This window comes from Aquarana catesbeiana, linkage group LG06, assembly GCF_042186555.1.
Source record: "Aquarana catesbeiana isolate 2022-GZ linkage group LG06, ASM4218655v1, whole genome shotgun sequence".
NCBI classification, from domain to species: Eukaryota; Metazoa; Chordata; class Amphibia; order Anura; family Ranidae; genus Aquarana; species Aquarana catesbeiana.
The window spans coordinates 39,752,366-39,779,066 of NC_133329.1; the positions used below are offsets into that span (position 1 = coordinate 39,752,366).

The 26,701-nt window shown below is 40.5% G+C and overlaps 1 protein-coding gene across 2 annotated transcripts in view; it reads right to left on the reverse strand.

The window, feature by feature from the left end:
- Positions 1–3,020: 3,020 nt before the first annotated feature.
- Positions 3,021–26,701, reverse strand: part of LOC141148333 (up-regulator of cell proliferation-like) — an 86,838-nt gene continuing 63,157 nt past the window's right edge. For both annotated transcript variants that reach the window (XM_073635708.1, XM_073635709.1), the window contains exon 3: positions 3,021–8,321. In XM_073635708.1, the coding sequence (XP_073491809.1) occupies positions 3,643–8,321 (4,679 nt within the window). In that variant the 3' untranslated portion in view covers positions 3,021–3,642. The remainder of the gene's footprint in view (positions 8,322–26,701) is intronic.

The following is a 26,701-nucleotide window of genomic DNA, read 5'->3' on the forward strand; positions in this document are numbered from 1 at the left end:
CTTTAAAAAAATATATAATGTGTGGGGGTTCAAAGTAATTTTCTTGCAAAAAAAATAATTTTTTCATGTAATCAAAAAGTGTCAGAAAGGGCTTTGTCTTCAAGTGGTTAGAAGAGTGGGTGATGTGTGACATAAGCTTCTAAATGCTGTGCATAAAATGCCAGGACAGTTCAACCCCCCCCCAAATGACCCCATTTTGGAAAGTAGACACCCCAAGCTATTTGCTGAGAGGCATGTCGAGTCCATGGAATATTTTATATTGTGACACAAGTTGCGGGAAAGAGACAATTTTTTTTTTTTTTTTTTGCACAAAGTTGTCACTAAATGATATATTGCTCAAACATGCCATGGGGATATGTGAAATTACACCCCAAAATACATTCTGTTGCTTCTCCTGAGTACGGGGATACCACATGTGTGGGACTTTTTGGGAGCCTAGCCGCGCACGGGACCCCGAAAACCAAGCACCGCCTTCAGGCTTTCTAAGGGCGTACATTTTTGATTTCACTCTTCACTGCCTATCACAGTTTCGGAGGCCATGGAATGCCCAGGTGGCAAACCCCCCCCAAATGACCCCATTTTGGAAAGTAGACACCCCAAGCTATTTGCTGAGAGGTATAGTGAGTATTTTGCACACCTCACTTTTTGTCACAAAGTTTTGAAAATTGAAAAAAGAAAAAAAAAATTTCTTGTCTTTCTTCATTTTCAAAAACAAATGAGAGCTGCAAAATACTCACCATTCCTCTCAGCAAATAGCTTGGGGTGTCCACTTTCCAAAAATGGGGTCATTTGGGGGGGTTTGTGCCACCTGGGCATTCCATGGCCTCCGAAACAGTGAAGAGTGAAATCAAAAATGTACACCCTTAGAAATCCTGAAGGCGGTGATTGGTTTTCGGGGCCCCGTACGCAGCTAGGCTCCCAAAAAGTCCCACACATGTGGTATCTCCATACTCAGGAGAAGCAGCTAAATGTATTTTGGGGTGCAATTCCACATATGCCCATGGCCTGTGTGAGCAATATATCATTTAGTGACAACTTTGTGCAAAAAAAAAAAAAAAAAATTGTCACTTTCGCCAAACTTGTGTCAAAATATAAAATATTCCATGGACTCAACATGCCTCAAAGCAAATAGCTTGGGGTGTCTACTTTCCAAAATGGGGTCATTTGGGGGGGGGGGGGTTTGTGCCATCTGGGCATTTTATGGCCTTCAAAACTGTGATAGGTATTGAGGAGTAAAATCAAAAATTTACGCCCTTAGAAATCCTGAAGGCGGTGACTGGTTTTCGGGGCCCCGTACGCGGCTAGGCTCCCAAAAAGTCCCACACATGTGGTATCCCCGTACTCAGGAGAAGCAGCTAAATGTATTTTGGGGTGCAATTCCACATATGCCCATGGCCTGTGTGAGCAATATATCATTTAGTGACAACTTTTTGTAATATTTTTTTGCCATTATTCAATCACTTGGGACAAAAAAAATGAATATTCAATGGGCTCAACATGCCTCTCAGCAATTTCCTTGGGGTGTCTACTTTCCATCTCCCCTTTCTTCCTCTCCATGAGGCGATCGCAGGTATGCCCGCGGCGATCGAGTCCGCGGGACCCGTGACCCGACTCACGGAGGCAAATTCAAAGTAACGTATGGGTACATTACTTTGCGCAGCCGTGCCATTCTGCCAACGTATATCTACAGGAGCCGGTCGGGAACTGGTTAAACAAAACAAAAAATGGGTTACCTTAACTTTGTTTTTATTTTTATTTAATTCATAAACGTGTATGTTTTACAAAATATGATTCCGTTTGAAAGACCCCTGCACAAATACAGTGTAACATAAAATATTGCAACGACTGCCATTTTATTCTCTAGGGTCTCTGCTAAAAATATATATATAATTTTTGGGGGTTCTAAGTAATTTTCTAGCAAAACATACTAATTATATCTGATAAACAACAAGTGTCAGAAAAAGGTCCTGGTCCTTAAGTGGTTAAATATGTGGCACTTCAACAGTAAAGCGCTAAATTGCTTACATTGCAGGATATATTTATGCCATTTGCCTATTTCTGCAAACAAGATGATTATATTCAACATACCCCTCATTATTACCACATAAACCTACATATGTAACCCTCTAGACATTAAAAAAAAGAAGAGTCTTATTAATAAATAGCCATAACAAGCTCACTTACAAGATAACCCAGAGTGTCCCATCATGTTATTGTATGTTTTACTTATTCTTTTGTGGGGAGAGTTTTTATGAAGAGAGTGATAAAGGGGGGCACTCATATGGGCCCCCTTTCTTGAGACTGTGGACACCGCAGCACATTCTATTTATTGTTAAGTGGTTTCTGCTATGTAATATTTGTATTAGGTACTGTCACTTTAAATTCAGATGAAGCTATACATTGGGAGCCAATGGAAACGTTTGGAAAAGTCTGGAGTTCCCAGGAAAGTCTATAAAAGAGGCTGCTGAGGCTGGGAACTTCCTCTTGGACCCCTCCAGCTGAAGAGCTCCCTCCCTCCCTAGTCGCGAGCACTTCTATGTGGTTTGGTCACCCTGGATTTCTAGGAGGGACGTTTATATTCAGATGAATTTGTATTTATGTTGCTTGAGTTCTATAACTGAGCAAAGGTATTGTTGTTTGTTATAATTATTTGTAATAATAAAGTTTTGGCTTTATCAATTTGAAATATGCTTTAAACCAATAAAAGTGCCGCAGCCATTCTTTGCCATTTGCTGGTCTGTGTCTCATTATTATAATGGGTGTTGGTGGTGTAATGTGTTTTGGTGGGTGGTGTGGCCTACAATTTCATTATTGATCTACCATCTGACAAGACGGACCTTCTATCCTTTCTGTGTAATATTCAACAAAATTAAAAGAAGACTACACAAAAGGAGCCCCACTCCGGCTCCACACAGTCTGTGCAGCTTCCCCTTTCTCAGATGGTCCTGGCTCTCCTTTTGGATTTATTCCAACCACAAAACAGAGATTCTTGCGTAAAATAATGGAGGCCACGCTGCATAAACAATCCCCAAAGGCAACTTTATTGAATTAGCTGTTTATGAACAATCCACTTAGGCCGGCACTACTGATGCATATGAAACGCAATAAGCAAAATATGTTGAAAGTTTATTAAACTTAAACTTTATGTTAATTAGGTAAATGCTGCAATAACATGAAATGTGGACTTGTTTACATTGCATTAGTTTACCTTTACCTATAGTAGGAGTACAATTTTATTTTACCAGATACAAACAATATACGAAAAAATATTTAAAAAGTTAAACATAAGCATTTAGTGCTCTTGACCCCCTGGCCCCGATACCTTTTGGGAACCCTCCTAATATATGGTTTATAGACCTTTTGATTATGTATGTGAGGGTCTAGTCAACAGTGTATTGTGTTTTAATTTCTTTACTTTGCAATTTATGAAGTGACCTAGTTCTTGGTACATCACTACACTCCTGGAACCATATTATATGCACACTGGAAGAATGTTATACTACATGCTCCTCAATGCTACTCCATGTTTTGTGACTTTACTATTTGACTTTTTAGCTATCAATTAAACGTTTGAACAAGAAAAAGTAAAAAATAATAACTGCATACTGTACACCTTTATCATGTGTATCCTCCTTCATCATTCTAGTTCATATTGAACACTTTCTTTAGACTTTCAAGGGCTTGAGCTCTTGTGATTTTCTTCCAGTCTTTTGGAAGTTCAGCTGGATTTGCTCTGTATTCTTCTGCAAATTGTTTATTAAACTGCACAAATATGTATTTCCAGTAGTCTGAGGACTCCATGCTGGGGTCAGGCTGAATAGCCCAGTTTGGATAATATGTACGATACTCTTTGTATGGGTGCCACTCATAGTCTGTGTCAGAACATCTAAACTTTTTGTTGGATACAACAAGAGTTGAACAGATATTGGTCACCAAACTCTTATCCAACACGTATTTCCATTTTCTCAGTCCTGTGGATCTGTGGATAGATGCAAAGTGCTCCTTATGGTTACCACCTCCGGCCTCACAAGGGGCACCACAGAATGGACACTGCTTGCTGCATCCAATCACCTTCCTGAGCAATTCATCCTGAGGCTTCAACGTAGCCCTGGAAAGTACAGACTCAATATCCAATGATCCCAGTTCTGTTAGGACTTGTTGCTCTGTTTTCGTAAGCAAGTGTTGAATGTAAGATGAAAATTTCTCAACTGCAGCCGTGTTGCGGAACATGATCACTTTCATCTCATTCTGTGGTATTACCAGTTCCTTTTGTAATGTTTCACAGACATTTTCTAAAAAGGATGATACATTGGGACTTTCTAAACATGCTTTAGCTTTAAGTGCAGTTTGAATTTCCATTATGACGGAGGACAGAATATTTTTCCATAAATTGTCCATAGTTGTGGAGCTCTTGTATTTTTTGGAGATGTAACTTAATATCCATGATGCTGAAAATTTCTCATATGAATGAATGTATTCTACATATTTCTGAAATGACATTTCTTCCAATAGTTTCTCTAGAATGTCACACTGAAAAAAACTTCTGCTGCTGAAGATGATATGATCAGAGCCATTTAAGATGTCATCCACTATCTTTTTACCAATATGTTTGAAGACATAATCAGTCATTGCTGGTTTGAGACATCGTTCACAAAATTGTCTGGCTCTGTTCTGGCTTTCATCTTTCTCTTGGAATATGCTGAGAAATATTGATAAATACTGAGGTTTTAGGCTCTCCAGACAAGCTATTGGGTCATTATTTTTGATAAATGTGTCATGCATCTTTTGAAACATTTGGGCAGCATTTCCAAGAATCATGAGTTTGATGTCTAGCTCAAATTCTTCCGAAAAAGGCAGACTGCTACTTTTAAGTTGTTTATTGATCATGTGTAGTAATTCTTGGCAGTGAGTGTTGTCATAATTTTCTGAGTTATCAGTTTTTTCTTTTACATACAGTTCACACTTTTCTATTAGCGAGACAGCAAAGTCCTCTGTCTTTTCAGATGCTTCACTTTGCTGTCCCAATTTATGCTGCCAACGTTTCCACCAAGGGCGATCAATATACTTTTCATCCATTTTAAAAGTGCACTGTCCATGACTTGATAGATTTTTTACATGCTTTAATTTTTCATGAACAGTAGATCCTTTCCTGCTCAGGTCATGTCTTAATTGCTGTAAAATTGCTTGATCAACATTACGTCTAACTAACTTCTTGATCTGTAAATCTGTCAGTGTTTTCTTCCACATGGACTCAAATTCCTGTTGTATTTCCTCATCCGTGATATAGTCCTTTCTACTATCTTTCAGCAAGTCACTGATTTTTTCTTCTATCAACATCTGATATTGATTCTGAACGTTATGGATCTCAAACTTCCCTTTCTGGATAGAAACTGCCTCAGTATATTTATTTAGAGCATTTCTTTCTAGATCTTTTCTTAGGAATTGTATATTCATCCTGAAATCTTCCCGATATCGTTCTATAAGATGAACATTTCCAGACTTACTGTCATAATATTTTTCTAACAAATCCAGAATTTTGTTTTCCTCCTCAGACACCAGCAATTGAAGTTCTCTCCTGTATTCTTCATAACTTTCTGAATCCAGATTCTCAGCTGACTGGTTTTTTATCATATTTTCTGTTCTGATGACAAAGTTATAGACTTTTTTAGAAAATTCCCAATCCCACTGAAAAAACTGCATAGACAATTTATTATAAGCTTCAGCCACCAGACTGTTACGGAAACTAAAGATGAATTTCTCATGTTTCACCGCTCTCCACAAGCTTTCTATCCATGTGATAAATCCACCAATGTTGCAAGGTGCATTCTGTTTTTTCAAGAATTCAAACAAATGCTGCTTTAGCTTATTGACATTTTCACTGTAGCCAGAGTTCACTGGGGCCATTGGGGGGACCCCCTGCCAGAGTCCAGGAATGTACCAGCTGTGTTTTTCTAGATCATAGTCCATCACATCATTGAAAGATGTGATAACACTTTTCTTCTCCATTTTTGCAGCTGCTTTGGTCATTTCATCCAGCTGTTCCAGAAGTTTCTTCCTATCTCTCATATTTTTTTCATGAGCAGACACGTCACTCACATTCTGATGTACAAACTGGCAGTTGGGTTTCTTTCCTATTTCTTTCATCCGAAGAAAAGCATGAACAACAATCTGTAAAATATCCTTCATTTCTGTTGTGTTTTCCATGGCCATGTTAACAATCGTAATATCACTAAGTCCAACTACTAGTGTGGCCAGTTCATTGTCATGTTCATAACTGTCCTCCAAAGATGCCAGTTCTGGAGCTTTCAGCCCCTCTGTATCAATCACCAAGATGAAATCACAGCCCAGCTCCTCCTGGAAGTTCTCCTTCACATTTAGAAGAGTCATGAAAGCTCCTCGTGTGCATCTTCCACTGGCCACCGGGAACTGAAGACCAAACATGGTGTTCAGAAGGGTGGATTTCCCTGTACTTTGCACTCCCAGCACAGTTATTACTCTTATTTTACTTTTCCCTCCTGTCTTTATATCTAGGTCAGTCAGAACATCAGTTATCCATTTCAGTGGAATGTTGGAGGCATCTCCATCTATTAGCTCCAATGGAAATCCTTCCAATAGAAGGTTAGCAGCAATTCCTGGAAGCCCTGTAAACTGTGCTCTCCCTGCTGCAATAATTTTTTCTTTAACCATAGAACACTCAGCCTCATAAAACTGTCCTAACTCACGTAGGAAATGTTCAATTCCTAAAGAACTGTCTGAGATTTTTTGGTCTACCTGCTTGAGTTCCTCTGGATTGTCTGATCTACTTCTTTCTTTGTATTCTACCTGTAAGGAAGACAGATTCCTTCTTGCGATCAAATCAAGTTCTAATTTCATCCACTTTAGAAAGTATTGTTTCTCTACCTGAGACAAATTAGTGATTGCAGTAATAAACAACATCATAGGATCAGTCAAATCATGCTGATGTTGCTGCTGATGCAGTGCAATGCGTTGCTGTTTCAAATGAGACCGATATTCTTCTGTACCCATTTCCCCTTGTTTTGTCATTCTGCAAAGTTCTTTCTCTACTTTGGACAGTTGCTTCCATAAATCCCCCTGAAGTCTCAGCATTTTCCTTTTATACTCTTCAACATCTTTTATTTCAGCGGTAATGTTATATGCACACGCTCTTGCCTTCTGACAGTCAGGAAAGTTTTCATCTACATCCATCTGGAGCCCATGGGCTTGTTTTTTCATGCTCTCTAGTGACAGCTTTTGAAACTCTTTTCCTAATAAACTTCTAAGGAGGTCCTGGATGTTTTTCACAAAATCAGCATCATTTAAATTGTTCCTTTTACATATAATTTGATCTATACTAACCTTTAATGTCTTCATTAAAAGCCTTAAGAATATTTGCATTTCTGGGTTAATATTTTTGGCTAATCCTGGAGTGATAATGAAATAATACTGTGTTTCATTGTTTTTACAGGTTGATAACAGTTGGAATTGACTCTCAGAAATACTCTCAATAAATATGAACACAGCAGAGGAAACTTGAGTCAGAAATGTGAACTGGTCCCAGTTGGTCTCCAGGTCTCCTCGTAGGTTGGTCACTGCAATGGGCTCTGGGAAAACATCCAAACTACCACAAGGAAAATACCAGGACATTTCCACTAGTCCGTCAGATATCTTCCTTTCGATGTTCCCTCCATCCATATCATGGTGGATGAAGAAATTGTGATGTTGCTGAGCTGGATTTAGAATCTGGTTGAGAATTTTAGATTTGGACAATTTATTTGCCCCTAATCTGACAAAAGAGAAGATCGGCATTGGAATATTAACTACATGTTCTTCTCTGAACCCTTTACTGTTCACTAATGATTGGGGTCTCCACTTCTTCACAATGTCTCTCATTGCCCACAACATGAGGGTGCAGTGTGATCCATCACCAGCAGGGGGAATCAGTAGAGGGACGGCAAACTGACACATGGACAATTTGGTTACAATCTCTTGTTGCAGAAAACTATCTGAACAATGGAGGAGAACACACAGGATATCCAAGGGGTGAACTGTGCTTGATGTATCAAGGTCAGCTTTAAACATATCAAACACATCAATATTAACTGAAGTAGCTGCGTTTTTCTTCAGTTGGGTATTTTGGGAGATCCTTTTTAAAGCCAGAAGGTTCCTCAAGAAGTGCCATGGAATATCCTTTATATTGTTAGATTGTTCTTCTGTCAGGCTCTCTGACCCAATGCTCAGGATGTCACTCAAAGTCACTTTTGAAGTTAAGTGATTTTTCATATCTAGCTGTTCCAAAACTTCCTGGAAATAGTTTTTCTTGTCTGTAGATAGAAAAGAAATACATATTTCAACAAAACTGTTTCATAAAATAAGTTTTCAAGTCAGCCTTTTCTTAAATCATCACATAGTTATACAGTTACATAGTAGGTGAGGTTGAAAAAAGACACAAGTCCATCAAGTCCAACCTATGTGTGTGATTATGTGTCAGTATTACATTGTATATCCCTGTATGTTGCGGTCATTCAGGTGCTTATCTAATACTTTCTTTAAGCTATCGATGCTCCCCGCTGAGACCACCGCCTGTGGAAGGGAATTCCACATCCTTGCCGCTCTTACAGTAAAGAACCCTCTACATAGTTTAAGGTTAGACCTCTTTTCGGGGGAGCATGTGCGGCGCGATGCGAGGCAGACGTTTGCTGAGAGCTCCGTCTGACCTTGATCGCCAGGCCTGATTCCCAGGGCTATTTTTGCTCAAGAAACATCTGAAATATCCTAGCACCCCTGAGGAACACAGCGGTGCATGAGATCGAACAAAAAGAACTCAAGCTATGATCCATGCTAAAATGGAGGCAATCATACTTGATAAACTGGACAAATTTGAATCTCTTTGGCTTCCATGGATAACACACATACTACCACCGGATTTGAACTATTCACTTCTTTTACCCTAATGAGATCTACCACCTTCACGGTCTATATTATTACATGTTCCCATAAATATTTAACACTCGCTTCTCTCTGGAGACCGAAATTCCCTCCATAACCCTTTCAGATCCCAGCACATATTCCCACTTATTAAATTTTATTTTTAGTGATGTATAATAATAAAATATGTCTTTATCTATTTCTATTAAATTATTATTTGGTTAGGCAAACTATTACTTTTTTGGATGCAAACTAACTATACCTTTGATGGGGATGCTTTGGAGGGGCACCCATGCACGCGGGATATGCTGGGCCAAATAGCCGGACCTTGGCCCTGGTTGTTTGGGTGTCTCTCTAGGTCATCTCATTATTACCTGATTTATCTAATTTAGTTGCATTTTATGTCTCACTATTGTGACATATTGTATTTTTTTTTATATATATATATTTATCTACTTATTTATTTATTTTTCCAATTACAAAAGCTCTATTAATTGTTATAACTATATAATTCAGATATGTACACTGGATAATAGATTTTCTTACTGATTTCTACAAGATAACTTAAGTATTATTATTCTAAGTTATGATTGAGAAGTTCCTTTTCCTCATATTTTGTAACCTTACATAAATTTAAAACCAGTACTGTAAAATTGTATTGTTGTATTCTCAATAAATTATTTGAAAAGAGATCGAACAAAAAGAGGGGCAAACAGGGCTCCGGACATTCCTTAACTAAATACCTACTCGGCTTGGAACAACAGCAGGGAAAGATGTCCAAAAATGGCGCCGGCTCACAGGCCGCCTCTAACAGCTCCACACCGACACATCTGAGGTCTACCAAGGAATGTGAGTACAACACCCCCCTGACTAAAGCTGATCTAGACGCCAGTCTCTCAGCCATATATGAGAAGTTAGCTGATAAGATACTTCACAAATCGACCAATGCTCTAACACAGGAGATTGCTAACATAGGAAGCCAGACAGATGTGCTGGAAACTAAACATGACAAACTCGCCCTTGCACACAGTGACCTCAGGAGGGACTATTAAACACTTGCAGATAGCTTTTCTTTTATGCAGGCACACGTGGAAGATTTGGACAATCGTAGAAGTAATATCAGAGTGTGTGGTGTCCCCGAATCTACCACAGATCTCTTCCCTGCAGTGTCTAGAGTCTTCCACATGCTTTTGCCAGACAAGCCCCTGTCAGCCTTCACCTGTGACAGGATTCATAGAGCACTTCGCCCCAAACCACCCTCTGACAAGCCTCCACGCGATATTATAATACTGTGCATGAAGGATTTTCTCACTAAAGAGGATATCATGAGGGCATCCAGAAATACACCAAATATTGAGCTAGACGGTGTCAGATTGCAGATCTATCCTGACATCTCCCCAGCTACCCTTGACCGCAGATGCAGGATGAAGGAAGTCACCACAATCCTTCAGACAAATAGAATCAAATATGGCTGGCTTTTCCCATTTAAACTGTCGGTGATGCACAATGGCACCACACACACAGTTTATAACATCATCGAAGGGAAAGATCTACTTATCAAACTGGGCTTGTTACATCCAGAACCCCCGAACCGTCTCCCTGCAACACCCCGTTCATCCCCCATATGGTCTACCCCCTCTTCTCATCGCAATCAAAGAGAACGGAGAAGATGGCGCCAATCTTCCTAAGACTAAGCCTGAGAATCTTATCTAGTTCTTTTGCCACATGCTCTGAATCTAAAAACAAAGCAGCAAAATCCTTCAAGAAAAGTTCCTGTCTTTTTTTTCTTTTTTTCTTTTTCTCTTTTTTGCATTACTCCAAATTATTTGAATGTCGGTACACAACTTTCATCCTAGAAAACCTCTTACAACAGCCATACTGATCCGATTAGAGGGAGACAATTTTTTTCTTTTTTTGAAGAGGATGACGAAGGGAGATCTTTGATTTCATCCAATTAATATACACATGTCTTAATTCTCTCATTGCATCAAAAAATAACTAGAATCTCATAGTCCCATTTCACAATAACCCTGTGACGGACCCAGCCTATAACACCTAAGGGTTCACCACCCCTCCTTCAAAATACAATTCAATGCAGAACTTGACTTTCCTCCCAGATGGTATCCTTACCGACTACAATATAATGCTGGCTCATCGAACCACCCCAGTACACCCCGCCTTTTTTTTTGGCTCCCTACTTTCTACCTTGTCTCTCTCAAGTGACTATTATAGAAGTAGAGGTTATTATAACTTTAAACCCACATGTTTGCACCTCACATCACAATCTAATTGTTCGGTTACTCTTGAGGATTATGTTCAGATTGTTCTTCCGACCTCGCACCTTAATGTTTGATATATAATTTTTACCTGGCTCATCCATCCGCCGTCGCTGGTTTGTCCCCATGCTCTCATCCACGACCTGGTGCGGCTCCTCCATTGGTCTGGGTGCCGCGGCAGTCCTGGTTTGTGAGTCTTGGACTTTTTTTGTCCACGTTTAAAATTTGTAAGGTCAGACGACACTGAGTCCTCACTGACACTGAGTCCTCTGGCCCCCTTACGGTTTATTACAAATTACATTTTTCTTTTGCCCTTATGGCATTGTTTCTAAATATAATACTTTCTGGAAGATTCTACTTTTATCCTTTTACAGGTTTACTCAAGAAGAAAGTTATTATTCTACTGTTGTCTCCTTACTCTATGCTATAGCTTTATACTATATTGCACATCTCTAATCTGTATTGGTAGTGTTGGCACTGGTAATAACTGGGTACACCCTAATATATTTCAAATTTTAGCCCACTTCCCATATAAAGTTTTCCCCAACCCAATCAAAATAATTTGCAAATATACTTCTATTAAAAATGGGTCTTAAGATCTTTTCACACAATATACAAGGATTTAATTCCCCACAAAGACGTAAAAAGGCTTTCAGACACTATAAAAGACTGGGTGCAGATATTATCCTCCTTCAGGAAACCCATTTCTGCACTGAAAATCACCCGCGCTATTTTGACAAAACTTATAACCAACTTTACTTTACCACATTCTCCAATAAATCTAGGGGGGAAGCGATCTTTATCCGTAACTCTATCATATTTGAAATACAACACATTTACAGTATAAAGATATAGAAAGCCGTTACATTATACTGAAAGGCATAATGAACAAACGTTCACTTACAATCGCCTCCATATACGCCCCTAATGATGCTCAAACATAATTTTTCAACAAATTTTTTGAATCTCTAGACCGCCTTAGCTCCCCCCATATAGTACTAGGAGGTGACTTTAACTTAGCTGCACACCCCTCCTTAGACAGAAGCAAAGTTGCCCTCACCACGAAAGCCTTCTCCAAATCAATTAATCGCTCACTTAGCAAATTCCAACTAATTGATTCCTGGAGAGCCCATAACATTGGTGTAAAGGCTTTTACCCACTACTCCCACCCACATGACTGTTATGCTAGGCTTGATTATATCTTCAGCACCCCTATCTTATTGGCAAATTCTTCAAGAGCCCGAATCCATCCCTGTCCATGGTCTGATCATGACATGGTTGAATTTGAAACTTCTCATGTTGGTCTTGCCCCTACCCCATTCAACTGGCATCTGAACGACTCGATCTTATCAGACCCATCCACTCTTCAAGACATAACCACACATATTGAAGACTATTTAAAAAATAACTCAACTAACGACATATCCCCCACCTCACTCTGGTCTGCACATAAAGCAGTCATTAGGGGACATCTGATTAGTATAACAGCAGCCAAGAATAAAGCTAAACTCACTGAGATTAAAAGCCTCACCAAAGACCTAGATCTCTTACATAACAAACTGAACTAATCCCCTTCCCACGATACTACAAAACTAATTCAATCTAAACGTCAGGCCCTAGATACAATTCTTTCAGCAGACACTGAAAAATCCCTCAGATTTTCTAAGGCCAAATTTCTGTTATATGGCAATTCTACCTCTACCATGTTCGCAAAAAAACTTAACCAAGAACATAAACCCCCCCATATATACAAGCTCCGAAACCAATCAGGCAACCTGGTCACACACCCCAAATAAGTCCTAGACATATTCTCTTCTTTCTATAAAGATCTTCTCTCAGGCCCCCAAACTCATCCCCATCACACTTCAATCAAGTGGCTTGATAATTTACATCTCCCTACTCTCAATGAACAACAGGCTTCCACCCTCAACGATCCTTGCACAGACCTTGAAATTATCAATATAATTAAATCGCTGAAAACATCAACAGCACCTGGCCCAGATGGTTTCACTACATCATACTACAAGAAATTTGCTCCCCTCTTAGCACCTAGACTAACAAAACTATTTAACCATATTCTGATGGGTGGCCAGTTTCCAGAGGATATGCTTCTAGCAAATGTATCCCTTATCCCTAAACCTCTTAAAGACCACACCCTCCCTCAAAATTTTCGCCCTATCTCAGTTCTCAATAATAACTAGAAAATTTTTGGCAGACTTTTAGCAGACAGATTGGCGACAGTCATTACTTCCCTTATCCATATTGACCAAACAGGTTTTATACCCGGTAGACAGATTACGGACAACATACAACATACAGACTTGTCACAAACATAGTACAGGATACCAACCTCTCTTCTCGCCCGGTCTGCCTTCTCAGCCTTGACATACACAAGGCATTTGACAGTGTAAACTGGTCATACCTTAATCACTTACTCCCTAAATTCGGCATCACAGATACATTTATCCATGGATTTAATGCCCTTTACCACCTCCCTCAAACTAGAATTAAAATCCCAGGCCACAACTCAGACGTCTTTTCTCTAAGTAGAGGTACTAGACAGGGCTGCCCCCTCTCCCCACTTTTATTTGCACTAGCAATAGAACCCCTAGCTCAAGCCATAAGAAATAGTTCAGACATCAAAGGATATAGTAAGGGCCCAAATGAATTCAAATTGAGTTTATACGCAGATGACGCTCTACTATTTCTTACTAACCCTCTCACATCTATTCCCAACCTGATATCTGAACTTAACTCTTTTCATGCCCTATCAGGTTTAGGTATTAACATTAACAAATGCTCAGCCCTTCCTATTAATCTTTCCCCTATCTTGACCACCAACCTACAGCGAAATTTTAACTTTATATGGTGCTCCAAATTATTTAGATATCTTGGTATCCACATTACATCCCATCACAAACTTCTATATAAAACCAACTACACACCTCTTTTCTCACATATTAGTTCTCTTCTTAAAATATGGTCCTCATATCATATCTCCCTCCTGGGTAGGATCTGTGCCTTTAAGATGGCGATACTACCCAAACTTTTATACCACTTCCATGCTCTACCTATTAACGTCCCCAAATACAGAATAGAAGCCCTACAAAGAGAGATTAACAGATTTATCTGGTCTAATAAGAAACCAAGATGCAGCTACTCTCTCATGTTCAGACCCCAAAATAAAGGTGGACTTGGCCTCCCAAATATTTGGCAATACTTCATAGCAACCAAACTCACACAAATAGCCCAATGGTTTGCCCCTAACCCAAACATCCCATGGCTAAACTTCAAATCAACTTCAATCTCCCCACACTTCCTACAAGGTTTACGATGGTCCAATCTAAATTCTCACCATAAAATCCTCAAATTAAACAACATTGTTGCCCACTACCTCCAATTATGGCTTAAAATGAATACAACTTTTAAACTATCATCAGACACCCCCCCCTCTAGCATCCTTTTTTGGAGATTCTAGACTCGTACAAAACCACAATAACAATAACTCATTCCCTTACTGGTGAAACAATGGTTTGACTACTCTAAGATCATTGTTTCCATACAAGACGTTTATCTCCTTTCCCATCCTGCAATCTAAATACAACCTTCCTTCATCTGAACTCACAAATTATCTCCAGATTAAAAATTTCTATACAGAACACTACTCGTTAATCATCCAATCCCAAACGACCTTATTTGAGCACATCTGTATAAACTCCTCAAGAGACAAAGGAGTTTGCTGTGGATGGTGTAGTGTGTTAGCATAATGATAATTTCTCTACTAACCACACAGTGTGGATCTTAGGTTATTTGTATTGTGGTGTCAGACTTACGCATTAGGGATTGCACCATGCATCTCCGTTTGTCATATCACTTGCTGTTTAAAACAGAAGTGTGCAATACCGTTTCACATCACTGGAGGGAGTCTGTTATCATATAATCAATGCTTCTATCAGCGTCTTTTACTTTCTGTTTCAAAATTTTTTATATCTGTTTTCCTTTTCTAACCTGCGATTATAAATATACATTTCCTTTTTTAAGTATTATGTAACAATTAAACTTGTTTTTAAATCTAAATATTTACACGCCAGTAGTAGCAGTAAGCAGTGTGATGATCCAATGAACACAGCGCTGTCTCCATGGTAACCACAATGCCATAGGACTTAAACACAGAGGCCGTGGCTTCCTGTGTTTATCCTTGAGAAAGTCACGTGCCAGTGACGCAACGCGTGGGAGGAGCTTAGGACGTTCAGTGCTGCAACACTCATTGAGTTCAATAGCAGCGGTTTCTCTATGGGAAGCCTCGTCCACAGCGGCTGACTGCAATCTGCATACCTGAATGCCTTTAATATGCCGGGCGTATGTGAGTGTATCTCTGATAGCTGTTTGCTTGTGTACTCTTAGATAAGTTCACTGCACAATGATATATCTCTTTTCTTGCCTTTCATAAATCTTTCTCCTGAGAACTGAATTACCAGCAGTATCATGGCCGAAGTGGCATGTAAGAAAAATCAAAAATCCTGAACAAACGATTTAATTCAGTGAATCAATTAATTGGATGAAGGGAAGGAACTGTTTAATTAACTTCTTATCTCCGCTGGATTTTTTTATTCCTTTAGTGTGACTCTTTTATTTTTGCACACGAGCACATTACCATTTTTTGGGTAATATTAATACACGTAATAGCACCATTATTTTTTACCTTTATATTTTAGGTATTTATATATTTATATGCAATATTGATTTATTTGAGCATATCGTATTTTTCCTGATATAGTTTTTTGCACATTGGTCAATTTTTAGAGCGCATCAATTTTATATTTATGTTTTATATCTTTTGGGACTCTGATCACCTTGCATTGATAGCAGCTTTATTTTATTGATCCAATCACAGCACACATCTTTTATGCACGTTTATTTGTGTTGATTCAAATTTATCCACATCAGCGCTTGGTTTTTACCCACTATTTGCACCTGAAAAATCTAGCCCAATGTTACACTGGGAAGCTGATCTAGACAGTCCTATCCCCATAGAAACATGGAATACCATGACAGATAACCTTCGTAAGTGTAATATTGCAGCTTCTTTTAGAGAATCGGCAATGAAACCATTCTCCAGACTATACCTGACACCCTCGAAGATTCATTCTTTTTATCCGATGGCCTCTCCATGCTGTTTCAGGGGCTGTATGGTACCCGGTACATTTCTTCATATATTTTGGAGCTGTGTGCACCTAGAACCTATATGGAAGGCTGCCACTAGTAAAATAGAATCAATAGCTAAAAAGAAAATCAACCTCTCACCACAATTATGCATACTATATGCAACAATCCCTGATATACCACTTTCATGTGTTAGACTGATTCACTCCTTATTCAGTTCTATCCAATGGATGATAGCCCTAAACTGGAAATCCAAAAATTTACCCTGGCCTCAGGTCCTGTCCAGGATGGATATGCTTAAATTATCAGAGAGAATCCACCATACCCTACATGATAGTATGCACACCTTTAACAAAAAATGGACTCTAATGGATTTGATGTTTAAGTCCCACTCTATTACATTTTGCCTACCCCATACATACCCTCAGATGGTATTATCAATATTCTCATTACTTCCTCATAGAACTATTTTTCAATTCCACTCAGTATTACGATCAATATGGCTATGCTATATTTTCTCCCAAGTAACTGGCTATATTTGCTATATACCTGTAGAATATTCAAAAGATACTGTATACTGTCTCTTATGTACATTACTGTATATTCAAATGTTATTATCATCATAACTCTGTATTTTCTTTCTAAATCTTCCAAATAAAACTTTTGTAAACAAAAGGTTAAACCTCTTTTCTTCTAATTTTAATGAGTGGCCACGAGTCCTGTTAAACTCTCTTCTGAGAAAAAGTTTTATTTCTATTGTGGGGTCACCAGTACGGTATTTGTATATTGAAATCATATCCCCTCTCAAGCGTCTCTTCTCCAGAGAGAAAAAGTTCAGTGCTCGCAACCTTTCCTCATAACTAAGATCCTCCAGACCGTTTATTAGCTTTGTTGCCCTTCTTTGTACTCACTCCATTTCCAGTATATCCTTCCTAAGGACTGGTGCCCAGAACTGAACAGCATACTCCAGGTGCGCCTGGACCAGAGTCTTGTAGAGCGGGAGAATTATCATTTTATCTCTGGAGTTGATCCCCTTTTTAATGCATGCCAATATTCTGTTTGCTTTGTTAGCAGCAGCTTGGCATTGCATGCCATTGCTGAGCCTATCATCTACTAGGACCCCCAGGTCCTTTTCCATCCTAGAATCCCCCCAGAGGTTATCCCCCCAGCGTATAGATTGCATTCATATTTTTGCCACCCAAATGCATTCTTTTACATTTTTCTACATTGAACCTCATTTGCCATGTAGTCGCCCACCCCAATAATTTGTTCAGATCTTTTTGCAAGGTTTCCACATCCTGCGGAGAAGTTATTGCCCTGCTTAGCTTAGTATCGTCCGCAAATTTAGAGATTGAACTGTTTATCCCATCCTCCAGGTCATTTATGAACAAATTAAATAGGATTGGTCCCAGCACAGAACCCTGGGGAACCCCACTACCCACCCCTGACCATTCTGAGTACTCCCCATTTATCACCACCCTCTGAACTCGCCCTTGTAGCCAGTTTTCAATCCATGTACTCACCCTATGGTCCATGCCAACGGACCTTGTTTTGTACAGTAAACTTTTATGGGGAACTGTGTCAAATGCTTTTGCAAAATCCAGATACACCACGTCTATGGGCCTTCCTTTATCTAGATGGCAACTCACCTCCTCATAGAAGGTTAGTAGATTGGTTTGGACCATGAATGATTCTTCATGAATCCATGCTGATTACTGCTAATGATACCGTTCTCATTATTAAAATCTTGTATATAGTCCCTTATCATCCCCTCCAAGAGTTTACATACTATTAATGTTGGGCTAACTGGTCTGTAATTCCCAGGGATGTATTTGGGGCCCTTTTTAAATATTGGTGCTACATTGGCTTTTTTCCAATCAGCTGGTACCATTCCAGTCAATAGACTGTCTGTAAAAATTAGGAACAACGGTCTGGCAATCACTTGACTGAGTTCCCTAAGTACCCTCGGATGCAAGCCATCTGGTTCCGGTGATTTATTAATGTTAAGTTTCTCAAGTCTAATTTTAATTCTGTCCTCTGTTAGCCATGGAGGTGCTTCCTGTGTTGTGTCATGAGGATAAACACTGCAGTTTTAGTTACTGAAGCCCCCCGATTCACTCGTGAAGACTGAGGAGAAGAATAAATTCAATACCTTCACCATCTCCCCATCCTTTGTAACCAGATGTCCTTCCTCATTATTTATGGGGCCAATATGGTCCGTCCTCCCTTTTTTACTGTTTACATACTTAAAGAATTTCTTGGGATTTTTTTTTTGCTCTCCTCCGCTATGTGTCTTTCATGTTCTATCTTAGCCGTCCTTATTGCACCCTTACATTTCTTGTTGCATTCTTTATAAAGTCTGAATGCTGAGGATGATCCCCCAACCTTGTATTTTTTGAAGGCCTTCTCCTTTGCAATATATGCATTTTTACATTGGAGTTAAGCCATCCAGGACTTTTGTTCGCTCTTTTAAATTTATTACCCAATGGGATACATTGGCTAATGCCCTTATTTAATATGCTCTTAAAGCAAACCCATCTCTCCTCCGTGTTCTTTGTTCCTAATATTTTATCCCAATTTATGCCTTTTAGCAAGGTTTGTAGTTTAGGGAAGTTGGCTCTTTTGAAATTCAGTGTCTTTATGTTTCCTATTTGTGTGATTTATACTGAAACTAATTGACCTGTGATCACTGTTACCTAAATTGCCCTGTATTTCCACATCCGTGATCAGGTCTGTATTGTTGGTAATCAGTAGATCCAGTAATGTTTTATTTCTAGTTGGTGCGTCTACCATCTGACCCATATAATTGTCCTGCAAGACATTAAGGAACTGGCGAGCTTTAACCGGTTCCCGACTGGCGCACGACGATGTACGTCAGAATGGCACGGCTGGGCAAATGGGCGTACCTGTACGTCCATTTGAATTCCCCGCTGTGCCATTGCGTGCACGCCGCCAGGAGCTCCGTGAGTCGGGTCCCGCGGACTCGATCGCCGTGGGGATACCTGCGATCCCCTCACGGAGAGGACGAACGGGGAGATGCTGATGTAAACAGCATCGCCCCATTCTGCCTAGTGACAGTGTCACTGATTACTGCTCCCTGTCATCGGGAGCAGTGATCAGTCTAGTGACACCCACAGCCCAACCCCCCTACAGTTAGTAATCACTCCCCTAGTACTGATTAACCCCTCCCCGCCCCCTAGTGGTTAACCCCTTTACTGCCAGTGTCATTTACACAGTAATCAGTGCATTTTTAATCGCACTGATCGCTGTATAAATGACAATGGTCCCAAAAATGTGTCAAAAATGTCCGACATGTCTGCCATAACGTCGCAGTCACAATAAAAATCGCTGATCGCTGCCATTACTAGTAAAAAAAAAAATATTAATAAAAATGCCATAAAACTATCTCCTGTTTAGTAAACGCTATAACTTTTGCGCAAACCAATCAATAAACGCTTATTGCGATTTTTTTTTACCAAAAATATGTAGAAGAATACGTATCGGCCTAAACTGAGGGAAAAAAAATTTTTTTATATATTTTTGGGGATATTTATTATAGCAAAATGTAAATAATAATGCGTTTTTTTCAAAATTGTCGCTCTTATTTTGTTTATAGCGCAAAAAATAAAAATCGCATAGGTGATTAAATACCACCAAAAGAAAGCTCTATTTGTGGGAAAAAAAGGACGTCAATTTTGTTTGGGAGCCACGTTGCACAACCGCGCAATTGTCAGTTAAAGCGATGCAGTACCGAATCGCAAAAAACCCTCTGGTCAGGAAGGGGGTACATTCTTCCCGGGCTGAAGCGGTTAAATGAATGTGCGGTTCCCTCCGCCCAGTCCGGATAATTAAAATCCCCCATTGTGATAACACTTCCCATCCTTGCTGCTAATCCAAATTGTGATAGGAGATCCGTCTCCACTTCCTCCCTCAGGTTAGGGGGCCTATAGCATACTCCCAGTATTATTTTCCCCTTAGCTTCATCCCTTTGGAGCTCTACCCATAAGGATTCCACCTCCTTCCTAGCCCCCTCAGTGATGTCATCTCTCACATTCACTTGTACATTATTCTTGATATATATGCATACCCCTCCCCCTTTTTTACCCTCTCTATCCTTGAGATAAAGGGTATACCCTTGAATGTTTGCCAGCCAATCATGAGAGCTGTTGAACTAGGTCTCTGAAATTCCCACAAAATCCAAATCCTCCTCGTACAACAGTATCTCTAGTTCACCAATCTTGTCCGCCATGCTCCTGGCATTGGTGAACATACCACATAGTTTAGACCGGTCGCATATTGTCCTCGTATTGGGTGTTTTGAGGTTGCAACTAGGACTTGCTACTATACTTACCTTGTGTTTTTGTGCTTTGGTCAACCTAACACTAATGCCCCCAATACTACCCTCTGGAATATCTGGAATATTTTCAGCGCTGACTATCTCTACCTCTGGACCCTCCCCCCCATCACTGATGAGGCCTAGAAAATTTTGATATTTATATTCTTACACTTTAAAATAAGTGTGGCAGGATAGAAATGTGGGAACTCCCTGTGCTGACTTATTAATGAAACTGTCATCTCCCAGACTGTCAGTCTTACTTTTTTCAGGACTCTGTGCGGGCCAGTCAAGTTTTTCCACCCCAAACTCGCTCATCCATGTCTTTATGGACCTTGCTTTGTGCACTGGTCCAATTCATTTGGTGGAGGGGGGTAATGGCATGAAGTTGTTTTTCAGGGGTTGGGCTTTGCCCCTTAGTTCCAGTGAAGGGAACTCTTAAGGTGTCAGCATACCAAGACATTTTGGACACTTTTATGTTCCAACTTTGTGGGACTAGTTTGGGGATGGCCCACTTCTTGTTCCAACATGACTGCGCACCAGTGCACAAAGCAAGGTCCATGAAGACAAGAATGAGCGAGTCTGCGGTGGAGGAACTTGACTGGCCTGACCTCAACCCGATAGAATACCTTTGGGATGAATTAGAGCTGAGACTGCGAGCCAGGCCTTCTCATCCAACATCAGTGCCTGACCTCACAAATGTGCTTTTGGAAGAATGGTCAAACATTGCCATAGACACACTCTTAAACCTTGTGAACAGCCTTTCCAGAAGAGTTGAAGCTGGTATAGCCACAAAGGGTGGGTCAACTCAATATTGAACCCTACGGACTAAGACTAGGATGCCATTAAAGCTAACGTGCGTGTAAAGACAGGTGTCCCAATACTTTTGACAATACAGTGTAGTTTTAAAACACTAACCAATGCGAAAAGAATATAAAAAAAAAAAAAAAAATGTTTAGCAGTCTTTGAACCAATAGTGAGGCATGCATCTGCAGTGATGGAAAAGCTGAGCATTTCCTCGATCGTGCTGAAGGTAAGGTAGATTCCTGTTTTTTAAGCAGCACTTATGTCTGATGTATGAATAGTTTAGTTGCTGGAAGTTGGTGCCTGGGAGTATGTATTTATTGCTAAATGAAGGTAAGAGAGGCTGCATTTCAAAACAATAAATGCACTACTTGGCTATGGTCCTGCTAATTGATTTAATATGTAATAATAATAATAATAATAATAATAATAATAATTTAATTTAGTTTAATGAACCATTAAACTGGCACCAACATAAGGAAAAACTACCCACTAACCACCAATGTAGGGGGTCAGCTCTCATCTGGTCAACAATGCAAGGTGGAACTTCACCACTGCGCACCAACATAAGGGGGTACTTTTCCATTGGCCACCAATGTAAGGGGGCACTTCTCTACTGAGGGATGCTTCATCACTGGCCAGCAATGTGTCAGAAGCATGTGCGCTTCTGCTCCATCATAGCTTCTGATTCCAGCATCCTGGTTTTGGCTGTGGCATTCTCTTTGTCTGTCTGTCCACCTGCAAGGTGATTGATGTGGCCAGTCTCTGGGTGGGGACCAAACCTGATTTAACCTCCCTGGCGGTATGATTATTTCGGATTTTAGGTGCTGAAAGCGGTACAATTATTTTGCATGGAAATTTGGCGTTTTATATTGTAGGCCTGTAATTCCTAACAATAACACACTTAAATCTGTCCAAACAAGAGTCTAGTAGATATCCTGGGTATGATGAAGTTTGAAACACAAAAACATAAATTATAATATAATAAATAAATATAAATAATTTAAAAAAATAATAATATAATAATAATAAAATAAATTTCCCCACGATTCACTATCGCTCAATTCTGTAAGTGTTCTAATTTATTATCGCTGTTTTCTAGCTGGTCTAAAGCCACGTTTGACATAAAGGGACACTTTTTGGTTTCTATGGACAATCTCCAGTTTCCAGGCAGAAAGAACAGTATATATAATATAAAACTGCATGCAGGGCATGGGCCAAAGCATTGGGGACAAAAGGGATGTGAAATGATTTCATACAGTACTGTAATCTGTAAGATTACAGTACTGTATGTGTTATGGTTTGTACATTTTTTTTTAATTTGCCGCCAGGCTCCGCCCCGTGCGTCGCAACGCTCGCAGGGAACGGAGCCTGGCACGGAGAGGCTTCGGAGGAGACAGAGCCCTCAGACACAGCGGGGGACATCGCAGGATCCTGGGGACAAGGTAAGTAACCTGCACCAGGATCCTGCAATGTAATCCCGAGTGTGGCTAATGGGACTGAAATTTAACCCCAAACCACACTCGGGAATACCGTCAGGGAGGCTACCCACTTCCGGACCGCCGCACGCCACACTGTTGTCTTATTTTTTTCATTTAAAAAAGTGTGCTTGTAAGACCGCTGCGTAAATACGGTGTGACAGAAAGTATTGCAACGACCGCCATTTTATTCTCTAGGGCGTTAGAAAAAAAATGTACAATGTTTGGGGTTCTAAGTAATTTTCTAGCAAAAAAAACTGTTTTTAACTTGTAAACAACAAATCTTAAAAAATAGGATTTTTTTAACAGCTTACCTGTAAAATCCTTTTCTTTTAAGGTACATCACGGGACACAGAGCCTCAGTAATCACTGATGGGTTATAGGGTATCACTAGGTGGTTGGACACTGGTCACACCCTAGACAGGAAGTTCAACCCCCTATATAACCCCTCCCCTTACTGGGGATACCTCAGTTTTGTAGCAAAGCAATATAAGTGTATTAGAAGAGGGGCGGGACCTCTGTGTCCCGTGATGTACCTCAAAAGAAAAGGATTTTACAGGTAAGCTGTTAAAAGAATCCTATTTTCTTTCTCGTACATCACGGGACACAGAGCCTCAGTAATCACTGATGGGATGTCCCAGAGCAATGCTATTTGAGGGGAGGGGACCACACAAGGTAGGGTGTAATCAGACCTGAGGACCTCGTACCGCTGCCTGCAGCACACTACGCTCAAAGGCGATATCCTCATGCCTTCCCACATCCACTTGATAAAATCTAGTGAATGTATGGACTGAAGACCAGGTTGCGGCCTTGCAGATTTGAGCCATAGAGGCCCGGTGATGCACCGCCAAGAAGCACTAATAGCCCTTGTGGAGTGTGCCTTGATTTGAAAAGGTGGAGTTTTCTGTTTCAAACCGTAAGCCTGAACAATCATTTGTCAAATACATTTTGAAATGGTAGATTTTGATGCTGCCTGTCCTCTATTGGGACCTTCTGGCAACACAAACAAAACATCCGTTTTGCGAATTTGAGCAGTTGCCTCCAGATAGGCTTTGACTGCTCTTACTACATCCAAAGAATGTAGTGACCCTTCTTCCATAGAACAGGGATCTGGAAAAAAGGAAGGTAGAACAATATCTTGGTTTAGATGGAAATCTGAAACCACTTTCGGTAGAAAGCTAGGAAGAGGGCGCAGTACCATTCTATCCTAATGCATGATTAAATAAGGCTCTTTACAGGAAAGGGCTTCTAATTCTGATACTCTTCTAGCAGAAGAAATGGATACCAGAAAAATGAACTTTCTTGTCAACAAGACCAAGGGAATTTGACGTATTGGTTCAAGGCTGTTTCTGTAAAACTGACAAAACCAAATTCAAGTCCCAGGGGTTTAGGGGTGCCTTAACCAGAGGATTAAGACGCGTTACCCCCTGCATAAATTTTCGGACTAAAGAATGTTAAGCAAGTGGCCGTTGAAATAATACTGATAAGGCCGAGACCTGGCCCTTGATGGTACTCAAGGCCAGCTTAATTTCTAATCCCATTTGTAGAAAGTCAAGAATTCTACCTATGACATATTTTCTGGGATGCCAACCCCTGGATTCACACCAGGATACATAAGTCTTCCAGACTCTATGATAAATTACTCTGGAAGCTGGCTTCCTTGCATTGATCAAGGTAGAGATCACAGGACCTGAAAGCCCACGATTCTTCAGAACATGGGTTTCAATAGCCAAACCGTCAAATTCAGCTTTTGTAAGGCAGGATGGTACACTGGACCTTGAGATAACAGGTCTGGACGTGACGGTAGGGTCCAAGGGGAACCTACTATCATCCTTACTATTTCTGCATACCAAGCTCTCCCGGGCCAAGCTGGGGCCACCAAAAGTACCAACCTCTTTTCCTGCCTGATCCTGCAAAGGAGTCGTGGCAGTAGCAGAATAGGAGGGAATGCATAAATCAGTGAGAACCGATGACACGGAATCACCAACGCATATGTCCCGCATGCAAGAGGATCCTTTGTTCTTGCCACAAACTTGTCGATCTTTTTGTTGAATCTGGATGCAAAGAGATCTACATCTGGAACCCCCCATCTTTGGCATATGGCCCAAAAGATGTTGGGGTGAAGAGACCATTTCCGTGGGACTAACCGCTGGCGACTCAAATAGTCCGCCTACCAGTTATCTATCCCCGGAATGAAAACTGCCGATATGCATGTCACATGCTTTTCTGCCCAGATTAAAATCTAGTTCACTTCTCCCTGAGCTGCATGACTCCTGGTGCCTCCTTGATGATTGATATAAGCCACTGCTGTGGCATTGTCGGACTGGATCCTAGCAGGGCAACCCTGTAGCCTGAGAGTCCAGGCCTTTAGGGCTAGATACGCTGCACGGATCTCCAGAATGTTGATAGGTAAGGTCCTCTCGATTTTGGACCATTCCCCTTGGACTGCAGACTGTTCCAGAACTGCTCCCCAACCGGAAAGACTGGCATCCATTGTTACCACTGTCCAGGTAACCGGTAAAAAGGACTTCCCTTTTTTCAGGTTTTCGGGTATTAACCACCAACTGAGGCTCTGATGCACTGTAGGAGACAGATGCATCGAAAAATCTAATGCCTGCACTTTCTTGTTCCAGGCAGACAGGATACTGTGTTGCAGCAGTCTCGAATGAAACTGAGCATAGGGAACTGCTTCGAATGAAGCCACTTTCTTTCCCAGCAGCCTCATACAAAGGCGAACAGAAGGACCCTTTTTTGTCCTGACTACCTGAATCAGTTCTTTTAAAGCACTGATCTTTGCCTGAGGTAAAAATACCTTCTCTTGGCTTGTATCTATGACCAGGCCCAAACACTCTAGTCTTCTTACTGGTTTTAAGAAAGACTTTTCTAAGTTGAGAATCCAACCTAGGTGTTCCAAGTAGTTGACTGTGGTGACCAAGTTCTGGTCCAGGCAGGCTACCGACCAGTCTATCAAGAGCAGGTCGTCTAGGTATGCTATGACAGTTATACCTTGGGCCATTAATCTGGCCAGAGGAGGAGCCAAGATCTTTGTAAAAGAAAATATTACAGCGCACACATGCAAAAAAAGACATTTACCTCCAGCAAGGCTAGTTTAAAAACACCTAAACATTTTCAAAAAACATCAAAAAATATGGGGGTTTGGTCACACCATATTGCTATATGGTGCTAAGCCCACTTACTGCGACAAAGTACCCCATGATTAGTGGGTCCTACACTATCCATAGACTGGGAGATCCTGCATCTCTGAAACAGGAGAGCAATACACTCTTCTAAATGAGAGGTACTTGATGAGGGAGTGGGGTGCTCCTCACCCAAAGGGATTTGGTCAGAATCCATACAATATACAAACAAGATATTTGGGGGGCACACCCTAAAAGATGCATTAAAGATGGTGCACCCCACTCCCTCATCAAGTACCTCTCATTAGTGTCTTAGTGTCCACTTGTGCCATGGGTAGAGACCTCAAGATTCTCCCATTTAGAAGAGTGTATTACTCTCATGGTTCAGAGATGCAGGATCTCCCAGTCTATGAATAGTGTAGGACCCACTAATCATGGGGTACTTTGTCACAGTAAGTGGGCTTAGCACCATATAGCAATATGGTGTGACCAAATCCCCATATTTTTTGATGTTTTTTGAAAATGTTTAGGTGTTTTTAAACTAGCCTTGCTGGAGGTAAATGTCTTTTTTGCATGTGTGCGCTG